The 26,838-nt window shown below is 41.9% G+C and overlaps 2 protein-coding genes across 3 annotated transcripts in view; both read right to left on the bottom strand.

Annotated features, from left to right (window-relative positions):
- The window catches only part of NEBL (nebulette), a 380,100-nt gene that overhangs the window by 351,485 nt on the left and 1,777 nt on the right, over nt 1-26,838 (bottom strand). The window lies entirely within an intron of this gene.
- LOC101049387 (uncharacterized) overlaps nt 1-26,838 on the bottom strand; it is a 60,639-nt gene extending 33,801 nt beyond the window's left edge. Inside the window, 1 exon segment of the mRNA XM_003930711.3 lies at nt 93-26,838. Coding sequence (XP_003930760.1) covers nt 93-180 — 88 coding nt within the window. The 5' untranslated portion in view covers nt 181-26,838.

The raw sequence follows: 26,838 nt of genomic DNA, 5'->3' as shown, positions 1-26,838 counted from the left end.
AGGTGGAGGTTGCAGTGAGCCGAGATCATGCCATTGCATTCCAGCCTGGACGATAGAGCAAGACTCTGTCTCAAAAAAAAAAAAAAAAAAATTCTCTCTCATATAAGCTGCAGGACAGCCAATATCTTCAGAAATTTCAGGTGCCATGCTCTTGTAGATTCTTCTTTCACTTTTAGACATCCTACTCGTGCATTACCAGAAAATGGTGAAACTGTGCTGTGTTTGGGCATTGTTACCTTGGAACTTTCATCTTAATTACAGAAGCTCTTAGCAACCGTTGCTTAGTAACAAACACATTTGAAATAGATTTGTTGACTGATTATGAGATGCTCTGAAAAGACCATAGAGTGAAATTCACTGATGGAAAAGAACTGCAATGGCCTGGTAGAGTAAAAATATTTTTTTTAACTACAGAAGTACTCACAAACTTGGGTTACAAGCAGGCCCGAAAGATATTACTAAACTTCTGGAGTAGTTTCATAATATTTTATGCTGCTTTATGGCTGGTCTATTATTTTCAGAATCAATTCAGACACAATTATCTGAATGAACAGCTAGTGAAGCTCTGGGAGACAGGCCTTAGGGCTCTAGTCTGTGCAGGATTCTGCACAGAAAATCAATGGCTTCTTGATTTCCACAGGCCCACAAGGTCCTCTCTGCCAAACAGCTCTTTCCACTCAAGATTTCAGAAGTGCCCGAGGCTTCCAGTGACTCTTCAAGCCAGAAGGAAAAAGCAAGGGAAGCTGTGCCTCTATCTTTCCAATAACATTTCTGCAGCAGCTGTTAATAAAGTCTGTGATAAAAAGTGGAAGTGGAGATGTGTTCAGCACTACATCCACGCACATCTTCCCAGAGCAAAAGCCCAGCCCCCCACACACGCTCCCCTCACTGAGCCGGGGACCTCCTCCTGCTTCCCGACAACCTCTCACTGACTGTTCACCATTTTCACCCCAGAAACTAGGGACCTTCGCCCAGTTTCTCAGAAGAAGGGGTCCTCATTGGCAGAGAACCTCCCTCCCCTCCCTTGTATCTTTCTGGAATTCTCTTCTGACCCTGTTTCTCCTCTGGTCTCTTGCCTTCTTTTTAAATTAAAAAAAAAAAAAAGAAAAAAACTTCTCAAAAGAGGAGTCTCTCTTCACTGGCTTTCCCTTCTCACTTCCCACTCAGTCCTCAACCCACTGCAAGCTAACTTTACCTCATGATTTCCTCTTTCAGTCACCATTGCTGTGGGTTCTAGAAAGACTTAAATGAAGAGTAGTGTAAGTTTCCTCAGTCTTCTCTACTAAGTCCTATCTTCCCCGGGAGTCCTTGAAATTTACCACAGTCCGAGCTTACACCCCTGAGTAAGAAGAATCCGCCTCCACAGAAGGAACAAGAGAACATCCACCAGGCAGGCACCTGTCCAGAACATTCTATCTGGTTGCCCAGAGCAACTCAAGTTCCTCACAGTCTGCTTCACCCATTCACCTTAGCTGCCTGGCCCCTTTCGTATTTGGACTTGAGGCTGCAGACATGAATCTTTGTACTGGCCTTCCTGTAGCCAACCAAATTCAATTCACTCGCGGATTCCTCCATGAAACAAATATTCATCAATCACAGATATGCATTACCATGCCAGGCATTGCTTTTAGGTGGTGATAATACAATCATGTCAAAAAAAATAAATAAATAATGGCACTCTCCTTTATGGCATGGAGTTCAGAGAATAAAGAGTGACCCAAATAAATATAAAACGAGTACTAAGAAGATCTACACAAGGCTAGAAGAGTTTACAGTAGAGAGAAGTGGCCAGACCAGAAAAGGCATCCCTGTTGAGAGCTGAGGCCTCAAGGACAAATAGGCATCAAGAAGACAAAGGTGTGTGGTGGGAGAAAGTTCTAGAAAGGGAATAACACATGCAAATGTCCCAGCTCCTTCTCAAATGACTTATCCAGTATACTCTCGTGATATTATGAAATATGTACATTGGTTTTCATCCATGGTTCAGGGCTCACCACTCCCAGGACCCTTGCCATTTCCTAAGTGACTGAAACAATAAGCGTCTCTTCTGTTAGAGTATGTGGCCTTTCCTCTGTGGTTCCTGAAGCAGCTTGGGAACAGTGTCAGAGTGATGAAGGTGAAAGACAGTCCTGTGTTAGAATGTTGGGGTGCTTTAGGCCTCAGAACACAGAATCTCTCTCTCAAAGGGAGCTTCATCGTGGCCTCCTTTTGCCTGCTCCTTTTTCTCCCCAAGACAGGCCATAGACACTTAAAATATGCCCTCACCTTCCCCTACCTTTCCATCTCTGAACTCCACTGTTGGATTGTGGGTCCTAAGACCCCCATTTCAGAAGGGGTCCTGCCTCATGCCCAGGAGGAAGGAATGCTGCACAGAGGGGCCGAGAAGAACCTGAAAGGACAGGGCTCGCTGGGTTTCCCCACTCCATCTGTTAGCACTAATCACCTCCTGTGTCTAATCACATTTCTCCATGGATGTCCACACTTCAGTCATACCTATCCAGCGAAGTCTCCCAAAAAGGCCCAAGAGAACATAGCAGTGAGAACTTCTGGACAGCTCTTCCTGGAGCGGGTGCAGCAGGGGAGGGCATGGAAGCTCTGCACCCCTTCTTCACACTATGCACCTCCTCATCAGTATCCTTTGTAATAGTCTTTTTTGTTTCATTCTGTTTTTGAGACAGAGTTTCTCTCCGCCACCCAGGTGGAGTACAGTGGTACGATCTCAGCTCACTGCAATCTCTGCCTCCGGGGTTCAAGCGATTCTCTCACTTCAGCCTCCTGAATATAGCTGGGACTACAGGCACACACCACCACACACAGATAATTTCTATTTATTTAGTAGATACTAATTTATTTAATAGATATTTTCACTGTATTGGCCAGGTTTGTCTCAAACTCCAGACCCCAAGTGATCCACCTGTCTCGGCCTCCCAAAGTGCTGGGATTATAGGCATAAGCCATCACGCCCGGCCTGTAATAGTCTTTCTAATAAACCAGTAAACTAAATAAGGGTCTTGAGTTCTGTGAATCACTCTAGCAGATTTACAGAACCCAAGGAGAGGGTCATGAGAACCCTGATTAATAGCCAGTGGGTCACAAGCACAAATAAAGCCAAGTGGAACTTGTGATTGACATCAGAAGGGGGTGGTGGAGGCAGTCTTGTGGGACTGAGCCCTCAATCCGTGGGACCTGGTGCTATCTCCAGGTAGACAGGGTCAGAATTGAATCAGAGGACACCCAGCTGGTGTCCACTGCAGAACTGATCACTTGCTTGGTATGCGTGGGAAAATCCCTCACACATCTGGTCACAGAATTCTTCTGTGTTGACTGCTGTGGGGTAAAAGTAGAGGAAAAACAGTTTGTGTTTTTTCCACTCAGAACTCTCCCTTTAGGGAGGTTCTCTGCTAAGTTATGTTCCTTTTTTAGCATATCATTATTGAATTCTAAACTAAATAAAGGCTCCCACTGCAAAATCAGAGCAATGATTATTTCTGAAAGACTAAGACTGAAGTATAAAATAACGAAGGCCTCACTTTTAAATTATTTACAAAATAAATAAATTAAATACGGACCAAAAATATTTTTCTCTACTTCCATAGCCTCTTTAATGTGTGGTTTGCATCTTTTTTAAACTAAGAATTTATATTGGACTGTTGGAAGCTTTCGCTTCTCATCAACTTTCCGACAAATTCTGCTCAGAACAGCTGCTACCATAAAATTTAACTTGCTACTTCCCAAAAAAGTCACTTCAGTGTAAAATAACTTTGCCTTCCTGCTAATATTTTACAACCAATTAAAGCTGAAATGATGGCTGGGACTCTACTCAGTGAGGCTCCAACCCCGGACTTGCGCAACTACAGTATGTGAAGAAAAACACGAAGTCACACGTGCTGAAGAACATACAATATATCTCCAAACATTTGCACCGCCAAGAAAAGAAACTGGTGGGGATGTTTGGCAAATATAAAAATGAGATGTGAAAACTTCTGAATTATTATCTGTGTAAATCCATTTCAATATTTCAAGAGTTTAAAAGACAGAATCATTACATGTTCTTAATTAACCTTTCCAGTAATCATTCTTTGCACACCTTCTGTACAAAAGTCACACCCAAAGCCAACAGCCTGGCACACCACATTATGGCATTTATTATTAGCTCACAAAATGAAAACTTTCTTCAGACGTTTTTCTAGGTGTCCAAATTGTACAAGAAAATTAATAGGAAGTGGAATTTCGCCAACTTCTTCAACCCTGGCTGCAGAACAAGGTTCCGTTGTCAAAACTCATTCACACCAAGGTGGTGCTCAGTGTTCAAAAGAGGTGACAGGAATGTTTCCTCAGCCAAACCAAGGAAAATTAATGACCACTCCTCAGAAATATATGGTCTGTTAGGGCAATTCCCTGACCTCTGCTCATCACTGAAGCGCAAAGACGGGAAGGTTGAAATTAGGGAGGGCAAAGAAAGGAGCTGAAGTCATTTTTGGAGAAATAAACAAGATTCAATTCTTCTGCAGGATTTTTCCAAGTTCCCTCTAAAGCATTTTAGGCCAAAATTACATTCATGAAACAAAAGATACGTTTTTGCGCATATAGCAACACACACCATGTAATTCACCCTGCTCCAGTCAAAGATCATGACTTTGTCACTGATGATGACAGAAACCTACTGCGTCACCACTTTCCTCTGACACTCATGTCCTAGAAACTTCCAGGGGGTCCAATTCCCTCAAGGACCGTGGCCTCATGATAACTCTTGGTTCATTTTAATGACAAAATGCACAGTAAATACGTGACTGGCCCTTTAGTGCACACACACACACACACACACACACACGCACAAAAGCCCTTTCTTAGCCCATTAATGCTTTAATTTTACAGCAGCTAAAGTGAAAAAAAACTAAAAACCTAAGTCACACATCACATCACTCCTCTGCTCAATACCCCAGCAGCTGCCCCCTCAGTCAGAGCTGCCCAGATTCTGCAGTCCCTATAATGGCTTAGTCCCTGTCACGGCTTACAGGCCTTGTAGGGTCCCCACCATCCCCAGGCCTCTTCCTCCCTTCTTGGCAGGCTTCCTGCCTGGCTGGCTTTTCCACATGCCCCAGTTTCACGCCATGCCCTTGCTATTCCCTTGCCTGTACCAGGTTTTGTTCCAATGTGAGAACTAGGCTTCCCTGACCAACTTAGGCAAAATTGCAAACTGCCCTCCAACCCCCTGCCCAACCTAGAGAAACTTATCTCTGCCCCTGCTTGATTTTTCTCTATAGAACGTATCCGTTTCTAATATTTCACTTATTGTTTCGTTTGGTTTCTGTCTGCTTCTTTCCACTAAGAAGCTCCATGAGGGCAGGACTTTTCCTCTACTTTGTTCATTGACGTATTCCAAGCACTTAGGACAGAGCCTGGTGCTCTCATAGGAGAGGCTCTGTCAACATTAAGTCAATGAACAAATGAATTTCGTCATTACTGAATAATAAATGAAGGAGTGAGTGCATTCTCACTATGCAGAAATGGGACAGAGAAGGCGAGCTTTCCAGGGCCTGCTAGGGATGCAGGCAGAGCCAAGTCTGGTCTTACTTCCACCCAACACAGCACAGTCCATGATGGATTCTCTTTCAGGCTCATCTGTCTGGCCACCCCTTGACTTCCAATGATCATTAATTAATCTCATAGATTGGACCCCAAGGACAGTGACTCCAGTATAATATTTAAAATCCATTAGCCCCCAGAATTCAAAGGCATCCAATGAGCATCTTCCTACCTCCATTTCCCAATGGTACACAATGCCCCTGAGCTTTTCCTCACATCACAGGCTACAAGGACAATAGTATCCAACACTGACAAACCTCAACATAAATCCCCAGGACACTGAGGTGGGGGGATCACGTGAGCCCAGGCGTTCGAGGTTACAGTGAGCTATGATTGTGCCACTGCACTCCAGCCTAGGAAACAGAGCAAGACCCTGTCCAAGACAAAAAGAAAAAAAAATCCAGAGCAACAAAAGGCAAAAAGAAACAGGAAGAGGATAAAATTTCATCCAAATTTCTAACCATTCTGCCCAATTGCACGTCAAGTAACATTATACTTGGTTCAAGCACAAACTCCACTCTGAATATAAGAACCTCAGAACAGTAATTTAACTTTCTGCTTGGAGAGAAAAGAAAGACTAATGAATGGGGTCAAGCTGTAGTCCAGAAATCCAGTTAACACACTATTTCCCTTATTTATTCTTCTAAAGTGAAAAGCGACCTTGAAAAAAGCAACTGTATATCAATTTCCTTGTTTGTTGCAACATGAATAATAGAATAACCCCACAGAAAACCAGCACCACCTTATGTACTTAGAACCAAAGTCTTGATCTCCTTGGTCTCAACCTCCCTTTTCAGACTTGGTGGATTTTCTCTGGCTGAGAATCCCAGAACACCAGTCCGCTAGGCCAAAATTGTCCACCTGACACTATGGGCCTTCTAGCTCACAACTATGCAAAGACCGTGAAAATAAGTAGCACTTCATATACATTATCTCATGTAAACCCCTCAACAACTCTTGGCAGTAGATGCTATTATTCAATATTATCCCCATTTTACAGATAACGAAATTGAGGTTAGAGAGATAAAGCGATTTCCCATGTGAGTCTAGAGCTCAAAAAGAAATAAGTCTGGCTCTAAATGGCCACCCTATACAGCAGGCTGCAAAGGCTAATGTATTATAAATTAGATTCTTTTTTTTTCTTTCTTTGAGACAGAGTTTCACTCTGTCATCCAGGCTGGAGTACAATGGTGAGATCTTGGCTCACTGCAACCTCCGCCTCCTGGGTTCAAGCGATTCTCTTGCCTCAGCCTCCCAAGTGGCTGGGATTACAAGTACCTGCCACTATGCCTGGCTAATTTTTATTTTATTTATTTATTTTTTACTTTTTTAAATTTTTGGGGGGGCGGGGGATGAAGTATCGCTCTGTCACCCATGCTAGAGTACAGTGGCACTATCTTGGCTCACTGCAACCTCCACCTCCCAGGTTCAAGCAATTCTCCTGCCTCAGCCTCCTGAATAGCTGAGATTATGGGCTCACACCACCAAACCCATCTAATTTTTGTATTTTTAGTAGAGATGGGGTTTCACCATGTTGGTCAGGCTGGTATCAAACTCCTGACCTTCTGATCTGCCTGCCTCGGTGTCCCTAATTGCTGGGATTACCAGTGTGAACCACTGAACCCAGCCCAAATTTTTGTATTTTTAATGGAGACAGGGTTTCACTATGTCGGCTAGGCTGATCTCAAACTCCTGACCTCAGGTAATCCACCTACCTCGGCCTCCCAAAGTGCTGGGATTATAGGCATGAGCCACCGTGCCCAGCCATAAAATAAGTTCTTAAAATAAAAAAATATATAGAAATAAATGTAAGTCTTTACATCTTAAAAGGAAGATGTAGGACCTTGTTATATTTGTTAAATAATGCAAAATGAAATAAGACCACATGAACAAAATAGAATGGGCAAAATAGAAAAGCTCATAATGAACACAGACATGAAAAATGTATTTTCCAGAAATCTATTCCACCTGAGTCAGTGTTTTTGGGAAACTATTTCCAAAAACTTGGCTTAATTATGAAGAGAACAATTCTCCAGTTCAGAGAAGAACTCCTTGTATTATTAATACCATACAGAGAATAAATTCTCTTTAACGCGAACACTAAAATCAAATTCAAAAGTAAGCCACAGGCTGGGTGTAGTGGCTCACACCTGTAATCCCAGCAATTTGGGAGGCCAAAGCAGGCAGATCACCTGAGGTCAGGAATTCAAGACCAGCCTGGCCAACATGGTGAAAACCCATCTCTACTAAAAATACAAAAATTAGCCAGGCATGGTGGTGTGCACCTGTAATCTCAGCTTCTCGGGAGGCTGAGGCAGGAGAATCGCTTGAACCTGGGAGGTAGAGGTTGCAGTGAGCCGAGATCACACCACTGGGCGACAAGTTAAGACTCTGTCTCTTTAAAAAAAAAAAAAAAAAAAAAAGAGCCACAAGCTATAACATTGAATTTTCATGTCTTCTGCTCATGGGTCTCAATAGTACCTGTGTCTAGAAATTCACAATATGAAACAGAATATGGGGAAAGTAGCACAACCCTCAAAAACAGCAACACAAACTCTCCACATTATTCAAAATGTTAGAGATGCTGGATGTGCAGTTTCCTCAGTTATCAACATTGTAAAATAAACCTTCATAGCCTGGAGTCCCCTTATTGGCTGCTTTTATTAAGTCTTATTCCACATCCAAATTTTAAAATCTAAAATAATTTGAAAATGCATTCCAATTTAAAATATATACAGGAGTACTTTTTGAATTTTTTTTTTTTTTCTGAGACAGATTCTTGCTCTGCAGCCCTGGCTGGAGTGGCGTGGGCTCGGCTCACTGCAACCTCTGCCTTCTGGGTCCTGGTTCAAGCAATCCTACTGTCTCTGCCTCCCGAGTAGCTGAGATTACAGGTACGCACCACCATGCCCAGCTATTTTTTTTATTTTTAGTAGAGACGGGGTTTGACCACGTTGGCCAGGCTGATCTTGAACTCCTGACCTCATGATCTGCCTGCCTTGGCCTCCCAAAGTGTTGCGATTACAGGCATTGAACTTTTTTTATTTTAATCTTTGCAGGTACATAGTAGGTATATATGTTTGTGGGGTACATGAGATGTTTTGATACAGGCATGCAATGAATAATAATCACATCATGAGCCTTGTGCAGTGGCTTATGCCTGTAATCCCAACACTTTGGGAGTCCGAGGCAGTGGATCCCCTGAGGTCAGGAGTTCGAGACCAGCCTGGCCAACATGGCAAAACAGCCTCTCTACTAAAAATACAAAAATCAGTCAGGCATGGTCGCACACACCTGTAATCCCAGTTACTTGGGTGGCTGAGGCAGAATTGCTTGGACCCAGGAGGCGGAGGTTGCAGTGAGCCAAGACTGTGCCACTGCACTCCAGCCTGAGTGACAGAGGGAGACTTTGACTTAAAAAAAAAAAAAAAAAAAAAAAAGAATTGCACTTTGGGAGGCCGAGGCGGGCAGATCACAAGGTCAAGAGATCAAGACCATCCTGGCCAACAAGGTGATACCCCGTCTCTACTAAAAATACAAAAAAATTAGCCAGGCGTGGTAGCACACTCCTGTGGTCCCAGCTACTTGGGAGGCTGAGGCAGAAGAATCACTTGAACCCAGGAGGCAGAGGTTGCAGTGAGCCAAGATTGTGCCACTGTATTCCAGCCTGATGACAGAGCAAGACTCCGTCTCAAAAAAAGAAAAAAAAAATTTTTTAATAATACCTCATGGAAAACAGGGTCTCCATCCCCTCAAGCATCTATCCTTTGAGCTACAACCAATCCAATTATATTTTTATAGTTACTTGTAAATGTACAATTAAATTATTATTGACTATCATCACCTTGTTGTGCTATCAAATACTAGGTCTTATTCATTCTACTTTTTGAGTACCCATTAACAGCCCCACCTCCTCACCACCCTCCTACTTCCCTTCCTGACCTCTGGTAACCATCCTTCTACTCTCTAGCTCCGTAAGTCCAGTTGTTTGGATTTTTAGGTCCCACGAATAAGTGAGAACATGCAATGTTTCTCTTTCTTTGTCTGACTCATTTCTGACTTTATACACGAGTACTTTGGAAATCTTGAGCGCTGTGCCTGTAATAAGGCAACACTTCAACTTTCAGACTCACATTCAAAACCCAGATAATCAGTGGGCATCACTGCACTGCTACAGCTCAAACAATTGACACACTTGAAAAGACTAGACCAGTGAAATAGGGAAAACATTGCCTGGTTCCGGAAAGAAAAGTGACTGGGCAAGGGAGGGCTGTTGGAAAAGCACTAACACTCAGTCATACGTGTTCCCATTTATTGAGCTGTGCCCAGTTCTTTTTTTTTTTTTTTTTTTTTTTTTTTTTGGATGGAATTTCGCACTTGTTGCCCAAGCTGGAGTGCAATGGCAGGATCTCAGCTCACTGCCACCTCTGCCTCCAGGGTTTAAGCGATTATCCTGCCTCAGCCTCCCAACTAGCTGGTATTACAGGTGTGGCCACTATGCCTGGCTAATTTTTTGTATTTTTAGTAGAAATGGGGTTTCACCATGTTGGCCAGGCTGGTCTTGAACTCCTGACCTCAGGTGATCCGCCTGCCTCAGCCTCCCAACTTGCTGGGATTACAGGCGTGAGCCACTGAGCCCAGCCCCCGGTTCTTTATCATTACCCTTTTTCTCTTTTCTTCCTGACAATCAATTCCTCTGCAGAGATTAACCCCCACTGCGTGACAAGGACAGAGGCCCCAAGAGATGGAGTCGGCCCCTGCCTACTGATCATTTCCACCCCTCAAAAGCCATATAGGGGACAGCTCTCATAGTCTCCAGCAGGGTCCAGACCCCATATTTTGAAACAACGGTTTTCAAAAAAGTTAAAAACGTCCATCATACCGCAAGTGCTGAATTTCTGGCCCCTGAAGTGGTAAAATAGAATCAGTAGGAACTCCAAGGAAAGAAGAAAACTACCCAGATCCATTTATTGGGGGACAGGAGAAGTTCTATTCATGTAATTTGGGAGAAGTAGTTTTGCCCTTTCTTTAAAGACCAAGAGAGTTTTCCATCTGGCATCTTTCCAGTGTGGTTGTAACTGCGGGGCAAAAAAGTACAAATGTGCTTTTGTATAAATGGACAAAGAGTTATCAAAAAATTAACTCAATGGTATTTAGGAGGCATTGAAAGCTAAGATCTGATTATGAGGAGGAAAAGAGAGCGGTGTGTTGGGATTTGTTTTCAAAGTCAGGAGCAAGCAAGGAAGAAGAATGCTGTTTTCAAAACACACATTAATTCAATTGGTGGATAAGATTTCTATCAGGTAATAAAGTTCACCTGGGAGAACAGACTAATCAGGGAGCTTGTCTACTGAAAACAAAGCAAGACCAGCCCAGTTCTTATCACAGGACATAACTACGCTGCCTTCAGGTTTTTTTTTTAGGAGCCCATTTACAAAAAATGGCAGTCACAAAAGTCTATTCACTGACTCTTGAAATACAGATACAATCCTTCATGACTTAATAAAATAGTAGAAGAAGTTTTAAGAAGTGCAGCTATCTGAGAAAGTTTCATGAGATAATTAATAATTAAATTGTGAAATTGAAGTATAAATCCTAAATTGTAGGAATATTAAGATTATAAATCTCCACCTTAAAATCTGTGCATTGAACTAGAGCCAAGGTCACAATCATGAGTTTTTCCCCCTTCTTTTTAAAATAAAGCAAGAACTATGTCATTTTCTATAAAATTTGAAACCATATTTCTTGTCATTTGAAACTGAAATTCATTTTGTTATGAATATTTCAATACCATTCTCCTACAAGCAAGAACAATCTATCAGAGAACAATTTTCTAGTTGTTTTACAAGCTTACAAAGCACATAATGTCACAAAGTAAAGGTCCTGGGTGAAAGAGAAAAAGATTATTACTCCTTGAAAATACTGGTGAAATCATGAAAATATGCATGTCAAAGGAAGGAACAGACACTGTGGCCAACTTGTAATTCAGAAAAAGTCTCTATTATTTCTTCACGTTTTTTAACGTGAATCTTTTTAAAGCTTTATTGAGGTGTCACTGGTAAACAAAAAAATTTAACAGCATTGAGGCTGGGTGCGGCAGCTCACACCTGTAGTCCAAGCAGTTTGGGAGGCTGAGGTGGGTGGATCACTTGAGGTCAGGAGTTCTAGACCAGCCTGGGCAACATGGTGAAACCCATCTCTACCAAAAATACAAAAAATTAGCTGGGTATGGTGGCACATGCCTGTTAAGTCCCAGCTACTCAGGAGGCTGAGGTGGGAGGATCACTTGAGCCTGGGAAGCAGAGGCTACAGTGGGCCGAGATGGTGCCACTGCACTCCAGCCTGGGTATCAGAGTGAAGTTCCATCACAAAAAATAAATAAATAACAGCTTTGAATTTGTTTTCAAAAATTCTTAAGTTCACTGTGCGTATATTTCCTTTCTTCTCTAGCATCGAAAACACAGTTAATTTTGCTCTGCTTGACTTTTTCTTAGTGAACCTGTTGAGGGTGAATCGTGTACGTATTGCAAGCCAAAAAGTGCATTCGAGTCCTAACCCCACAGACCTGGGAATGTGACCTTATTTGGAGACAGGGCCTTTGCTGAGGTAATCAAGTTAGATGAGGTCACAGGCGTGGGCCCTAATGCAAGATGGCTGCTGTCCTTATGAAACGAAATCAGACACAGACACGCAGGAAGGCAAGTTAATGTGAAGACACTGGAATAAGGAGTCTGGTCGTCTGTTCAAGAGAAGCCAAGGAAAGAGGCTGGAAGTAAATTCTTCCCTCACAGCCCCCAGAAGAAACCAACCCTACGGACACTTTGATTTGGGATTTTTAGCCTCCAGAACCGTGAGACGTTAAGTTTTTCCTGTCACCATCTATCACAATTATCCTCCCCAAGCCAGGGTTCCACTGTTTTCTTACAACATAAGCGCTTTCGAAAGCCGCCCTGTCTTCAGAATTGTTCACAAGCATGGCTTGGGCTTCCCTGGTCCCGTTCTTACTGTGTCTGCCATCTCTGAACACTCAGCCATCCATCTTTTAAACTGTGTGTTAGGCTCATCTGAGCTTAGAAAGCTCCCAAGGGATGTCCTATGATGCTTTCCCTCCACCTTTTGTTGTTGTTGTTGTTATTTAAGCCACCCCATTTATGGTGCTTTGTCACAGCAAGCCTAGCAAACTAGGACAGAAACTATAAGCACTTTTTATTTTAAAGTCTTCACAAACCATCCTGTACTCACCCATGTGGGAATTTTGCCAGAAATTAATGTCACATCAATTAGGCTGTAATTTCTACAATCTGCCTCTTCCCCTTTCTAAAACTGGAGATGTATTCCCATCCCCAAAGTTTTCTTTTGCTGACAATTTCTCAAAGAGAACAGGCAGTAGTGATGATAGCCAACGTTTATACGGTGTCTACCCTGTGTGAATTATTTACGTGGATTATCTTATTTATTCCTTGCGGTAACCAGAAGAAGTGGAAAATACTATTATTATCAGCAACTGAGACACAGAATGCTCGTTTTGCAGATGGGCTAACTGAGACAACATCACCATTTTATCGGTGAGGAAACCAAGGGACGTCAAGGTCAAGTGACTAAACCTCAGCCCCAAAAAGGAATGGTCCTTTCATGCCCCTACCACATCCACTGTCACCGTAGGGACATGATTCCAATGACTCAGTTCCAAGATCACATCTACAGGGTGTTCTCAGGTTCCTAAGATGCCACCCTCTGGATGAAGAGATTCAAATTTATTTAACCCAACTCAAAACAACTTGATGCTGTCTGACTATTAGCTCTCCTAACTTTTACTTTGATTTCTTAATGATGTTTTTGGATCTTTTCTAGTTGTAAATTTGTTCTTCTTCATTGAAAGGGTAAAGGCTAAATGGAAATTGTGTAAAGGCTAAATAGGAATTTTTCCTGTCACCATTTATTATCACAATTATCCTCCCCAAGCCAGGGTTCCACTGTTTTCTTACAATATAAGCGCTTTTGAAACCCGCCCTGTCTTCAGAATTGTTCACAACCATGGCTTGGGCTTCCCTGGTCCCGTTCTTACTGTGTCTGCCATCTCTGAACACTCAGCCATCCATCTTTTAAACTGTGTGTTAGGCTCATCTGAGCTTAGAAAGCTCCCAAGGGATGTCCTATGATGCTTTCCCTCCACCCTTTTTAAAAGATGTATTCCCTCTTTCTCTCTCTGAAACAATTAACACTTTTTCAATCAGAATTTTATTTTTCAAAGTCTTGTATCTCACTTGAGCCACCTTCTTTTCTTATTTCTTCTTTTGTTTATTCAATAAATCTTTATTAAAGGCTAACTATGAGCTAATGACTGGACCAGTCACAGGGATATGTCCCAGATTGCTTATCGCAGAGTTTCTGAGAACCTAAGATTCCTTGAACAGGCACAGCCCTTCCTTCTTCCCCTACACCATTTGAAAGCCTTCTTAAACTCTGGATGTAGTGGGATTCCTTCTGTTGCTCTTGCGAACTTCAACATAACAGAGAACACTTGTTCCAAAGTTCTCACAACTGCTACCCTATCAACCAATTTTTACTTGTTTTCCAACTTAAGTGCAAAGCAGCTTGAAAGCAGTGACGCTGTCCACAAAAGCAAAGCAAGAAACCAACTGACATTCTCTCTTTTTTTTTTTCTTTTTGAGTTGGAGTTTTGCTTTTGTTGCCCAGGCTCAAGAGTGCAGCGGCGTGATTTTGGCTCACTGAAACCTCCACCTCCCAATTTCAAGCAATTCTCCTGCCTCATCCTCCCAAGTAGCTGGGATTACAGGTGTCCACCACCATGCCTGGCTAATTTTTTCTATTTTTAGTAGACACAGGGTTTCACCATATTGGCCAGGCTGGTCTCGAACTCCTGACCTCATGATCCGCCCACCTTGGCCTCCCAAAGTGCTGGGATTACAGGCATGAGCCACCACGCTTGGCCCCAACCAGTATTCTCTTAAACCTTCAACAGCTAGTTCATTGAAAAAGCCTCCGTGATATTTCAAATCTGGACAAGAGGCACAGGGTCTCCCCTGCAGCAGGGCTACCTGTTTCCTCTTCATCTCATTCTCAAATGTTCTCCGTTATCTTTTCACCTTCAAGATTCTTTCTTTCTATTCAAGGGTTCACCTCCTAGACATGTTTCTCTTTTAGCACAGCAAGCCTCCCCACTGTCACAATTTAATAATCAGCCCGTCCCCATCCCATATTGGCAAAACCCCTGGACCTTACGTATCTTCTAATGTGTCTATGCATTGCTACAGACAGGTAAGGTCTTAAACATTCCCTGCTGGTCTCTTCTGAGAATTACTTGATCCTTCCTTCATTCGGGGACTTCTTTTATGTTACCACCTGTTTTCTCCTGCTAGGGAATTAATTTTTAAATCCTGGGTAGCGATTGTTCCTCACCCACCACTACAGACCCAGAGAAAGAAGCCAGACTTGGGGAGCTTGCAATCAGATCAGGGACTGCTGTCTCCCATTCAGAGTAAAGGTCTTTTTCCAGTCAATCAACACGTGTTTATTCAGTCCCTGTTATATACTCATCACTATACAAAGAATAAAAACCCAACAACAATATGCTTTTCTTTCAACATCTGCCAAACTGTCATTCTGCAGGACACTTCCCGGGCAGCAGCCCCTGTGTGCAAATCTTAAGTGCTTTTTACGGACCACTCAGCCCTGCAGGTATATATGACACAAGAGGCACACAAATAAACCAGCTTCCTGACTCCCAGCCAATTAAACCTGACATTACATAACTACTGTTTTAAAAAAAGACCACAGAGGCAAACCCTCTAAACAGGATTTTCCTTCTTTAGTAGCCTCTGAGGAAGAACTGTTCTAATATGGTGTTTCTATTTCTGATAGGAATAACCCTTAATTATTATGTGCCGTAAGCATCTAGAAATTTTTAAATAGAATTCCCCTTAATGTTAAGAGAATCAAAGAACTACGTCACTGGCAACAGAAAAGACTTCATAAAGAGAGAACGAGAGAGAAAAGGAGAGATGGGGTGGGAAGGGTTGGGTTGGGGGAGAAGCACAGATCCTACAGAGTTATTTTTAAAGTTCTGGAAATGTGGGAGAAAAGGCAGAACATTGAAGAAAAATCACATGAGAAAAGAAGATTCTTCCACAAGAGCCTGTTAAGACGTTTCATTCATCAGGAATTGACCATTAATCCCTGACTAAATTTCATTTCAGGAAATGAAACCATCAAACTTATTTCCAGGAAAAAAAAAAAAAAAGAAAACATGATTTGCAAGTAAATGTGCGTATGGCCTGATGTGTAAAACACACAGTTCACTCCTAAGACTTTGAAAAACAGAGTTGTAACAAAGTGATTTTCATAGACTACCTTTGTAGACAACATGATTCTTGTCATCCTTTGTTCTATTGCATGTCAGTGACCAGTAACGAAGTGATAAATTTCAGTATTTCACCTAAACAGAGGAGGTGCTCGATCCTGTTCAAGGGCATTATCAGTCCAAGCATGGCTAGCAACAGCTGGGATTGTCATATGGATCCTTATGGAAAGATAGGTCTATTGCTTCCCTTTTATTTTTGTTTTTGTTAGAGACAGAGTCTTGCTATGTTGTCCAGGCTGGCCTTGAACTCCTGACCTCAAGTAATCTTTCTGCTTCAGCCTCCCACAGTGCTGGGATTAGTTGTGAGCCACCACACCCATCCTCTATTCCTTCTCATTGAGTCAGCTTTCTTGGCTGGGGATGCCTTGAATCAGGCTAAGCTGTATCACTTGGAGAGCCAAAATAACTCACCATGCCCCCGGTAAAGCTAGATGGGCAAGCTGTTCCAACAGGGGGCCAGTTTCTGAGCACACAGCAGGTGTGCTGTGCAGGCAACGGCAATTAGGACGATTCCTGACCTCAAGAATGTGATTTGCTAATAGGACAGACTTGCATATCTATAAAAACAAAATCTAGAGAGTTATATTAAGAGTCCGCCCATGATTAGGTGCCCCCACACACCTCCTGTTCACAGGCAGCAAACTACTTCTAATCTTCCCCAGCTTCTATTGACCGACTGGAGATGATGGATTTTAGGCTATCATTCATGTCCTGATGGGATAGGAAGGTTCAGGATGTGACAAGGTAGCCCATCAAAGGTAGCTTTGATGGGGACAATGTGAAGCACGTGTTTAATAAAGAATTTCAATGGCCTTTGTCCCAGGTTCCTAGGAGGCATACTCAAAATACTTAAAATTTTCCAGGTAATTGGAATGTCATTGTTATTCATGAGCTCCTTGGACCATTTCTAAGGGGATGTGATCAAAATGGCTTAGTGCAGGGGTGGCTGTACCAGAAAAACCAACTCTGTGATTAGAGGGTTGGGGTTTTGAGCCGGATAAGATCAGCTGACCTTTTCCAGGGAAGAGAGGGGCCTGGAAATTGAATAATCACATCACCAATGAGTCAATCAATCATGCCTACATAATGAAACCCCAATAAACACTCTGGACACCAAGTTTGATAGAGATCCCTGGTTGATGATTGCATCAATGTGCCAGGATGATAACATATCTTGATCTCACAGAACAAGGACAGGGAAGCCCCATGTCCAGGATCCTCTCAAACTTTGCCCTAAGTGTCTCTTCATCTGGCTGATCTTGATTTGTAACTGTTATGCTAAAACAATCATCTTAAGTATAGCACTGTCCTGAGCCCTGTGAATGGTTCCAGCTAATTATCATATGAGGGGTTGTGGGAACTCATAAATTTGCAGCCAGTTGGTCCAAAGTGTAGGTGATCTAGGGCATGAGGCCATTTATCTGGCCCCCCGCTGCACTTCAGGAAGGGGCACCTCTTTCATTGGTGGTCAGTGAGAGAAGCACAGTATGTGGCGGCCCTCCAACTGTCTGAGGGACAGTGAACTGGCCCCCTGCGTAAAAAGTCTGGGGACGCCTGATCTAGGGACTCCTGGACTTGAAGTGAGAGCAATTTTGTTGGGATCTGTATCCTCCACTTGCAGAATTGATGCTAACGCCCACGTGATTGGCATCAGAATTGCATCGCAATATTGTCACACCCATTCTCAATTCCTCACACACTTGCTCTTTAAGAAGCAAAGTAGTCCCTTCAAGGAGCAAAGCTGTTACAGGCTGACTTGACCTCGCCTACCCCAACCCACCTCCCACTCCAGGCTGAGAACATCTATGTTCCAATTTCAGCAGGAAACCAACTCAGATGGGAAGACAAACGCAACCATAATACAAAGCAGGCTCTTTGATAAGTGATGTAATTGAGGCATACAAAGGACAATGGATGCACAAAGAAAGAGTTCAGTAATTGATTGAGAGATTCAGAATATCTTTGCAAAGGTAGGCATAGCCTTACAGATGTGCCTTAAAGATCAAAGTCACTCCAATGCCAGAAGGCATAAGAACAGTATGAGTTAAGGGTCAAATCACTGTGTTTAGTTAATAATAATGAAAATTATAAACATATCTAACTTTTACTAATTCCTTACCATGTGCGTGAAACTCTGCTCAGCTCATTATTAGATTGAATATTCCAATGAATCCTTAATCTTCTGAGGTAGAGTCTATTATACCCATTTTACAGATGAGGATACTGAGGCTTAGGTTAAGAAATCTGGTGAAGGTTTCAAAGCTAGCAGACCAGTGTGGCTGGAGAGAAGGAAGTTAAATGGAAGTGGATAGAGGAGGTAGATTGTGAAAAGCCCTGAATGTCTAACAGAAACCCAATTTTTTTTTTCCTATAGGCAATACGAAGCCATCAAAGGTGTTTGAGCAAGAGAATAGAATGATCAGAACCATGTTTTCAGAAAATAACTGTGGTGGCAGGAAATGCATAAAGCCCAAGAGACTGGGCAGATAGTGGGGAGAGTAAGCAGGAGAAGACAGTGCAGGTTATCCAAACAAGCCATCAAAAATACATCTGCTTATAGGGCACGTCTTTCTGCACTGATGTGTGTGTTCACTGCAGTGTTCTTGCCACTCCATGCATTGCCTGAATTTGCTGGAATTCACACTCTGGATCAATTCATGGATATAGGAGTCATATTTAAAAACCAAATTCAGTATTGGTAGGTAACCATCCAACTCCTGCTCCACATCCCATATCTATAGACCCTCGGCTGAGCTCAGCCATCCTATTTCTCCAAGTTCTCTGTGTTTGGTTTGCACCTGCCTTTGATGGATAATGAGCATTGGAGTGCTAATCAAAGATTTTTATCCAAGTGGCTTTTCAGCCCACTGAGCTGATGGAGAAGTACAACAGACCACCGGTCCGGTTATCAATCAGATGCTATTCAAGAATGCACACATCAAACTAGTTCTCTTCTGCCTCCTCCTAGAATTCAGTAAGAAGGAGTCAACAGAGAGTGTGAAAAAGTAAACAGAAGTCAAATGCAAAGCAACTCCCTCAAAGACTGTGCTAAGAAAAATGCACAGCTAAGTATAAAAATTAATATGGGATTTCCAGTGATGGAAGAAACAATCATTGCTGCTTAAACCTGGTCCTTCTCATCACTTCCTGTTTTCATGGTTAGTTCTGTGTCCATCTCTAGTTTCAACTAGAAAGGCCTGAAGAACTGTTAGACCCATGAGCAGGACTTTGCTAAATTCAAATAGCCAAACTGAGCATAGAAGAATCAATAATAATCCTTTTACTTAGTTGCTAAAATGTTCTGGGTACTCGGCTTATAAATATTATTCTAGATCCCATGCTAAAGCCAAGGTCTCCTAAAGCTAAAAGCCAAAGTCTTCCTAGTAACACTAACTATAAGAACTGAAACAGGCTGGTCATGGTGGCTCACACCTGTCATCGCAGCACTTTGGGAGACTGAGACAGGCAGGTCACCTGAGGTCCAGAGTTCAAATCAGCCTGGCCAGCATGGTGAAACCCCATCTCTACTAAAAATACAAAAATTAGCTGGGTGTGGTGGCAGGCGCATGTAATCCCAGCTACTCGGGAAGTTGAAGCAGGAGAATCACTTCAACCCGAGAGGCAGAGGTTGCAGTGAGCCGAGATCACACCATTGCACTCCAGCCTGGGCAACAGAGCAAGACTCTGTCTCAAAAAAAAAAAAAACTGAAACAGAACAGAAAAATAATTGATTTCTCCTTCCTCAAGAGACTTGAAGGAGCTCAAAGCCTTCAAAGACAAGGGTGTCATGCGTGGCTATGTCTGTATCTCTTACTCCCTGACGTCCTAGGAACCACTCTGTAAAGCACTCATCTGAAAACATTTAAAGAAGACCTACTGAAATGTATTCTTGCACAGGCGCTTGACACATAATCAATATAGCTTTAAGCACACATATCTATATCTCGCATTAACCTTGCATTTCACCACGATTTAGGAGAGATCTGCTGGGCTTCATCTCCAAGTCTTTTCTAATCTGACATCATTCCATAATAAATCCATCATCATAAACAGGCAGAGCTTACACATCAAAGGCACCCTTCAGAAACATTTTCAAATGGGACAGAATACAGAGTGTGATTTGTAAATATGATTCCCTACAATGACTTCAAAAGATACCAAAATGCATTAGATATTGCCAATGGTCCAATACAGTAACTGAGAGCCAGATCATTTTACATATACACTGGAACCTTTTTATTTGGCTCTAAGTATCTCCTTGCCTTGTTTTCAATCATCCAATTATAACCAAAAAAGAAAACTGTCATCCTCTCATGTCAGATACTATGTGAAAGGGCAAAGGTCTAATTTTTTCTATGAGGTATGTAACTAAAAAGTCAGGCAGGGCACACTGCAGTGGATGGATAACTAGAACTCTTACATGCCACAGACTCCTTTGATAGAAATGGTCACTTTTAACAAGGTGAACTTTTATCTTTAAGGGAGAAATATGAGACAACAGTTTTCCATTTATTATTATAAATAAAAGAATGGACTGATATTTGGGCCCTTAGGTGTTATTCGATGGTCTCAAGTTTACAAACATTTCCCCATTTAATCTCTATACAGTCCCTGGTAGGTGGGAATTATTTTCCCATTGTACAAATTCTAATTTAGCCCAGAAGGAAATAAATGAGCATTCATAAGAAATGTTTTTAGAAACTTCATATTTTGAAACCAAACCTCTAAGTAGTGAAAGTAAATTCCCATTACGTTCATTACAGATCAGAAGATGTGAGCCTGTCCCAATAGCAGGATATTTTATCCCTTGGTATTCAGGCTTAGTGAACCCTGGCTTCCAGTCCACATGGATAAGGCCCCTCAAAGCCTCATCGTAATCCAGTTCTTCTGGATTATGTAACTCTGTCTGCCTTCCCAAAAGAAACGAGCCTGGGCCTCATCCTAAACTGGGGGCTAAGTGCAGAGGCCAATGCAGTCCTCATAGTCACTAAGGTGCCTAATATTATCAAGTACCTTCTAAATGCTAGGCTCGTCTATGGCCATACCACCCCAAATGTGCCCAATCTCATCTACGTGCCAGGCTCAGGGGATATGCAGATACACAGATCCCTTGGAGGATACAGACAGGTAAGCTTGTAGTTCCTGCACAGGATGGTGTGGTCTCTTACTGCTGAGCTGAGACCTGTGGTATGACTGTGTTGGACTGAACCCCAGGGAAAGCTGTGGGGTGGGGTATGATTGGCACAAACAGCAGCGTGGCTGTCAGGATTCACAAACTTACTGCATGACGTTGTACTTTACAAGTAACTTTCAATGCTCTCTGATCTACGAGGCATTAAGAATATGGAACTAAACTAATGTGTCTCATAACTTTCAATCACCACTTCCAATAAAAAATATTTTCTACGTCATGTTCCAGCATACACACGTATCCATATCACTGAAAAAAATGTGTTTGCCAAAACAATCCTCTTTTTAGTACTTAAATGAATTCCGATGTTTTCTCTTCTCTCATTCTCTTTTCTTCCTTCTTTAAATTGTGTTTATAACCCTCTAATGGATAGCAGCCTGCAGTGTGAAAGATTTTGGCATAAACCTTTTAATAGGCGTGAGTCAGTCCCTATTATTTATTGATGTACTTCCTCTTCTGCCTTCTCCACTCTTTCTTCACCCCTCAAAAAAGTACCAATGAGGAAAGAAGGGCACTACTGTTTCCTGGAGGTCTGCTATGTGTCAGAAACTGGGCTACAGGCTTTGCTGGTGTTGTTTCATTCCTCCTCACACAGCCCTATGGGTTCAGTATTACTATGCCCATTGATAAACGGAGAAACTGATGCTTGGCAATCCAGAGACTGGCTCAGTTGGCCAGGATGGAGCCAGGATTCAACTCCAGCTCCATCTAACTCCACACCTCCAATTACAACATGTTGTACTCCATGACACGTTCTTTTGTAATCAAAGCTAACTTCATAGCAGGAATTTCATCAGCCTCCTTGAGATAACTCAAGTCCTTGGAGTGTTTAGAACAAAATTCAGAGGCCCAACCACAGATGAGAAAAATAGATGGTGGAAATACTCTCAGGTTTCAATTTAATTTCCTTCTGGGTCCTCTGATTACCCTTAGGAAAGGCACTAATGAGGAGTGACCAGCAGCGAAATGGTACGTGAGAGGCAGCGGAGCGCTGGCCTCGGTAATCACACTCAACACGGGCTGGCGGAACTGTGCTGACCGTTCTGGGTGACTCGTCAGGAGGTGCACCCAGGCCAGCCTCTTCCAGGCAATAGAAAGACAATAAATATTCACGAGAGGGAATGCGAACACAGCCAGAGCGAAAGTAAACACAACAGTCAGCGCCTGCTGTTTTATTTTTTAAAGTCTTCCAAAACCATGTTGAGTGAAACTCTTTGAGGAGAGGGAATCTTATTTGGAAGGATCACTAAAGATACTTCATATGGATACTTGTGTTATTTTAGCCCCATAATTAAAGATACACTTGAGACTAAGATAGGCATATAGTAAATGTAGGTAGGTCAGAACAAATGCTCAGCACAAAAATATGTCTGTGAGTAATGTTCACCCCAAATAATTTTTGGGGAAATTATTGGCAAGGTCGTATTAAACTATTGCATTGCTCCTTGGTGGCACCCCAGACCTAATATAACTTGACATTTGGTGAGAACACATTAGCTGGCCAATCACTGGCAATGCTACTTCTAAGTGGTAATACCTCTCAGGAAATTTTAAGAACTGATGTATATTTTACAAAGACATAGTAAATGCAATTTTGACTTATACACACATCAAATTAAATAATTTATGTGACAAATGGTCTTAGGATTTATACTCATTGTGTGGCTTGCTGGGTAGCAAAATGTTTATAGTTTAGCTTGGCATATAAATTCACATAGAAATATTAGCTATGTTTTTTGTCTAATCATCTAGTGTTATTTTCTCAGCACCTCTTAGTGATAAGAATTTTGTCTAGTCCTCATTTCTTTGCAAGTTCCATGGTGAAAAAAATCCTAAATATGCTAAAGAATCCATTGCCTGCTTATGAAACATAAAGGCTTGTGAAAACATGGCACACACTCAAATAGACCAGTTTGTTTTTAAATATTTTAATAGTGTGCACTGCTGCGTTAGGAATGAAACGGGTATTATGCCCAATCTTACATCTAGTGTGTACTATACTTTGATCGTTCTATCAAAAGATCAAAATTTAAATATCATGTAAATTATATTTTATACATGTTCTCCTTTGCATGAAATCAAACAGAATACTTGTTTCTTCTCTAAACACATGAGAATATAAACAAGCAACATATTGAACCTGAAGAAGTACTCACTACTTCATTCCATTAAAGAATGCCCTGAGGTAGTGATTAAAATAGGAAACCTTTATGCTTTCTTAAAACAATTCTAAATGTCTATGTTCATGCTTTCCAATTTTTAAGCATATTCTTAGTATTTATTTTAAAGGTTCTTCATTTAATTATGTATGTAATTTTTCGTAAGAAATGCTACTTAAGTCCTTTTCCTGAAAACTGTGGGGGGAGGTTCTGTAAATCAGTAGAAATTAGAGCAGAACTCAAATAACTGATATTGAATCTCTAATAGCTAAGAAAAGTTGTCATTTTCATAACAGCCAAATGTAAAGTATGAACCTTGATTCGATCCTGGTTTTTTTAAAAAAACGACTATAAAGAACATCCTTAGGACAATGGGGGAAATGTAAAAATAAACAACATATAAGATGTTATAATAACATATTTGTTAATTTTCTTAGGCATAATAAAGGCTCTGTGATTCTTTAAGAAAATATCCTTATTCTTACTGCATGCATGATGTAGTTTTTAGGGATGAAATGTCACAATGTATGAAACCAACTTGATGTATGAAATGGAAAAATGGTCCAACAATAATAAAAATATTTGGACATGTAATTAGATGGATCAAAACATGAAGCCAACATGGCAAAATGTTCATAACAGTTGAATGTCAGTGGAGGAGATACAGATGTTCCTTGTATTATTCTTTCAATTATTTTGCATGTACGAAAATTTTCACAATAAAAAGTGACAGGGGAAGATGAAGAGTTGTTTTCATTTAAGCGTGTGTATACATTGACTTCTGAACCAAACCAGGTACAGATAAAATATTGCATTACATGAAAAGCAAATGTTTCATTTTCTGGGAGCAGTGTACATTAGAGAATCAATTTTCTACCATTGACCCAGAGAAATTACGGCGGCCCTCTGGCCACAACTACAGGGAACAGCTGACTGACATGCACCACCGAAATTAGAGCAGATGCATCAGGATCCCCAGAGGCCAATCCACACTGACCAGCCAGTTTACACAGCAACATGTATCCTTAGCAGACTATGGACTGACAGCAGGGACCTTCGAGCCCAGAACCCTCAAAGCAGGCAGAACCCAGAACTTTGCCAGGCTCCATTTTCTAGTGGTAGCATATCAAGCTATGACATGAACCTAAGGCTAAATTTTAAATATCAGCTCTCTACTCATTCATTCACAAGGATAGATTCCTATTTCCCCCTATTTATCTGCTCAATAAAGTGGACTACCAGGTTCAATATGAAGCAAAAATCCTGGGGTGCGACCCCCAGAATTCAACTTAAAACGAATAATAATGTACTGGAATCATATGAGAAATTTTAGAGAGAAAAATCTATAAACATTTTATACATGTAAGATTCAGATATGTGAAGCAATAGAGCAGAATGTTTCTTTTTCATAAGTAGAATCATTTTTTGCAGAGGCGGGGGGAAGCAAATCTCAACGTTTCTGGGCACTCATCACTATTAAGTCCAGGTGCAAAATAGCCCTTCCTGACTCATCCAGAATCTTATAAACTTTTTAAATTAGATTGAATCCGAACTAAGCAATAAGCACTAAATAATTTTCAAGCCGCCCAATGCAGTCAAGAACTCTACTTCAGTTGCACCTTTTTCTGTCCTTTTATTTTAATCATTTCTTTTCCTCCCTTATCCAGTTCTCTCTCCTTGTTGTCATTGCTATTCTCTCCCCATATTCTTTCTCTCTCTTTCCTCCTTCCCTCCCAATCCCTTCAGGCCTGCCAGGGCCACCCAAAGGCATTGTTATCACTGGGGTTAAACTCTGGCCCTGCCCTATAAAGAATCCTGAACCCTGATGTGGTCCATAAAACCTGATGGAATCAGGCTGCCGACTGAAACAGTTACAGGAAGAATGGTTCACTTTCCTTTAACCAAAGAACAATTATCCCGTTTATGGGTGGTTGGGGCCTTTTCCCTTCTCCTTATGCCTGCCTTTGATCTTTAACCAGTCGTTTATGGTTCTCTGGAAGGGAAGCAGGAAACCATGACACTGAAACCTCATTCTTGCATCAGGCTATTCCAATAGGAAACATGGTATAAGAGGGTTGAAAACATCAGAAAGTTTGGGGAGTATCTGTGGGCTTCTCCTCTCCAAGAAAGTCCTGAATTCTGTTCAATGCCCCCATTTTCTGATTTCTTGAAAAGTTTCCGATTTACCTATAAGCATTAAGGATTAAGGAAACACAAATATTAAACAGTCTTCACCAGATGAATATTTTTTAAGTTCTTCACCAGAGAAGTATGAGCACATTCCATTTACTTACCTAAAATTTACTGTCTGTAATAACACACTGTCAGTATGTAATGAAGCATGAATGAATCCCAGGCCCTCCATCTCCAGGAGACCTGAATGATGAACCTACTTCAAACACTGTAGGAAGGAAGAATCCATGGCAATATTCCAGCCAAAAGGCCAGGGGTCCAGAGGCCCTTCTGCTGCCTCCAGATCATGCCAACCTCACAGGGGAACTGGCGAGAAAACTAAATCATCAGGGCCAAGAGCTTACAGTTGAAAATAGTCTGGGGTGGGGGGATACTCACAGGAGTGGAGAAACATGTGCTCCTGGGGAAGCAAGGTAGACATTTGGAAACACTAGCCAAGTCAAACTGCCAGCAGCCTCCAGAGTGATCTAAGCCCCCTCCTGAGCCTCATCCTCTCAAGGCCTCAATTTCATTACCTGCCAGTTGGGGGTAATAGTAGTGTCCCTCAATTCATTAGTAGTGTTCCCTAACTCGCAGGGTCGTTGTAAAGATTAAATGATCAGTATGTATAAAGTGCTTAGAACTGAGCTTGACACATGGTGAGCACAATATAAATGCTAGCTAATTGCTATTCTAGGCTAGCAGCATGCCTACACAACAGCCTTCCAAAGAATGCTTACCTTTTTTAATCCCCACCTACTACAGCACTAACCAGCCGGAAGTACCCGGTCTACTGCAGTAGGTCTACTACAACCGACCTACTACTAACCAGCCAGGAACACCCATGTCTTTTGTTCCATTCTCCAAACCATTCTTTGATTTCCTGTTTAAGCCCAGAATCTCTGCAGTGGTCTCAGCTAAGACCAGATGAGCAAGGCTCCTTTCCATAGCAACTAGGTTCAGGTATGAAATTGCAGTATGGCAACATCCTATGATTAAAATGGAAATTGACACAGGATTAAAATGGAAATCTACCTGACATGCTCTTCAGAGCCCACACATTCTCAGTGGGGAAGTTCTGCAGCTTCTAATAAGTGTCCCTAAGTCTGCAACACCGTGAACCTCTAAAACTAACCTGGTTGAAGTCACATAGAAGTTACCCAACACATTAGAAAGGCATAAAAAGCAGTGATCATCCACGAAGTACACAGCCCCAGAGTCTGTGACATAAACAGGTAACTGGCCACTGCCACACCTGGGTGACACAGCCAGTCAATTCTTCAGAACAGGCAGGTCCACTGGCTCTCAAGCTCTGAGGCTGTGCCACACCTGGCAAGCATGTTGACAAT

The sequence above is a fragment of the Saimiri boliviensis genome, chromosome 8 (genome assembly GCF_048565385.1).
Source record: "Saimiri boliviensis isolate mSaiBol1 chromosome 8, mSaiBol1.pri, whole genome shotgun sequence".
Lineage (NCBI taxonomy): Eukaryota > Metazoa > Chordata > Mammalia > Primates > Cebidae > Saimiri > Saimiri boliviensis.
Note: the sequence above shows the minus strand (reverse complement) of the source record. Positions and strands in the feature narration are given on the sequence as shown.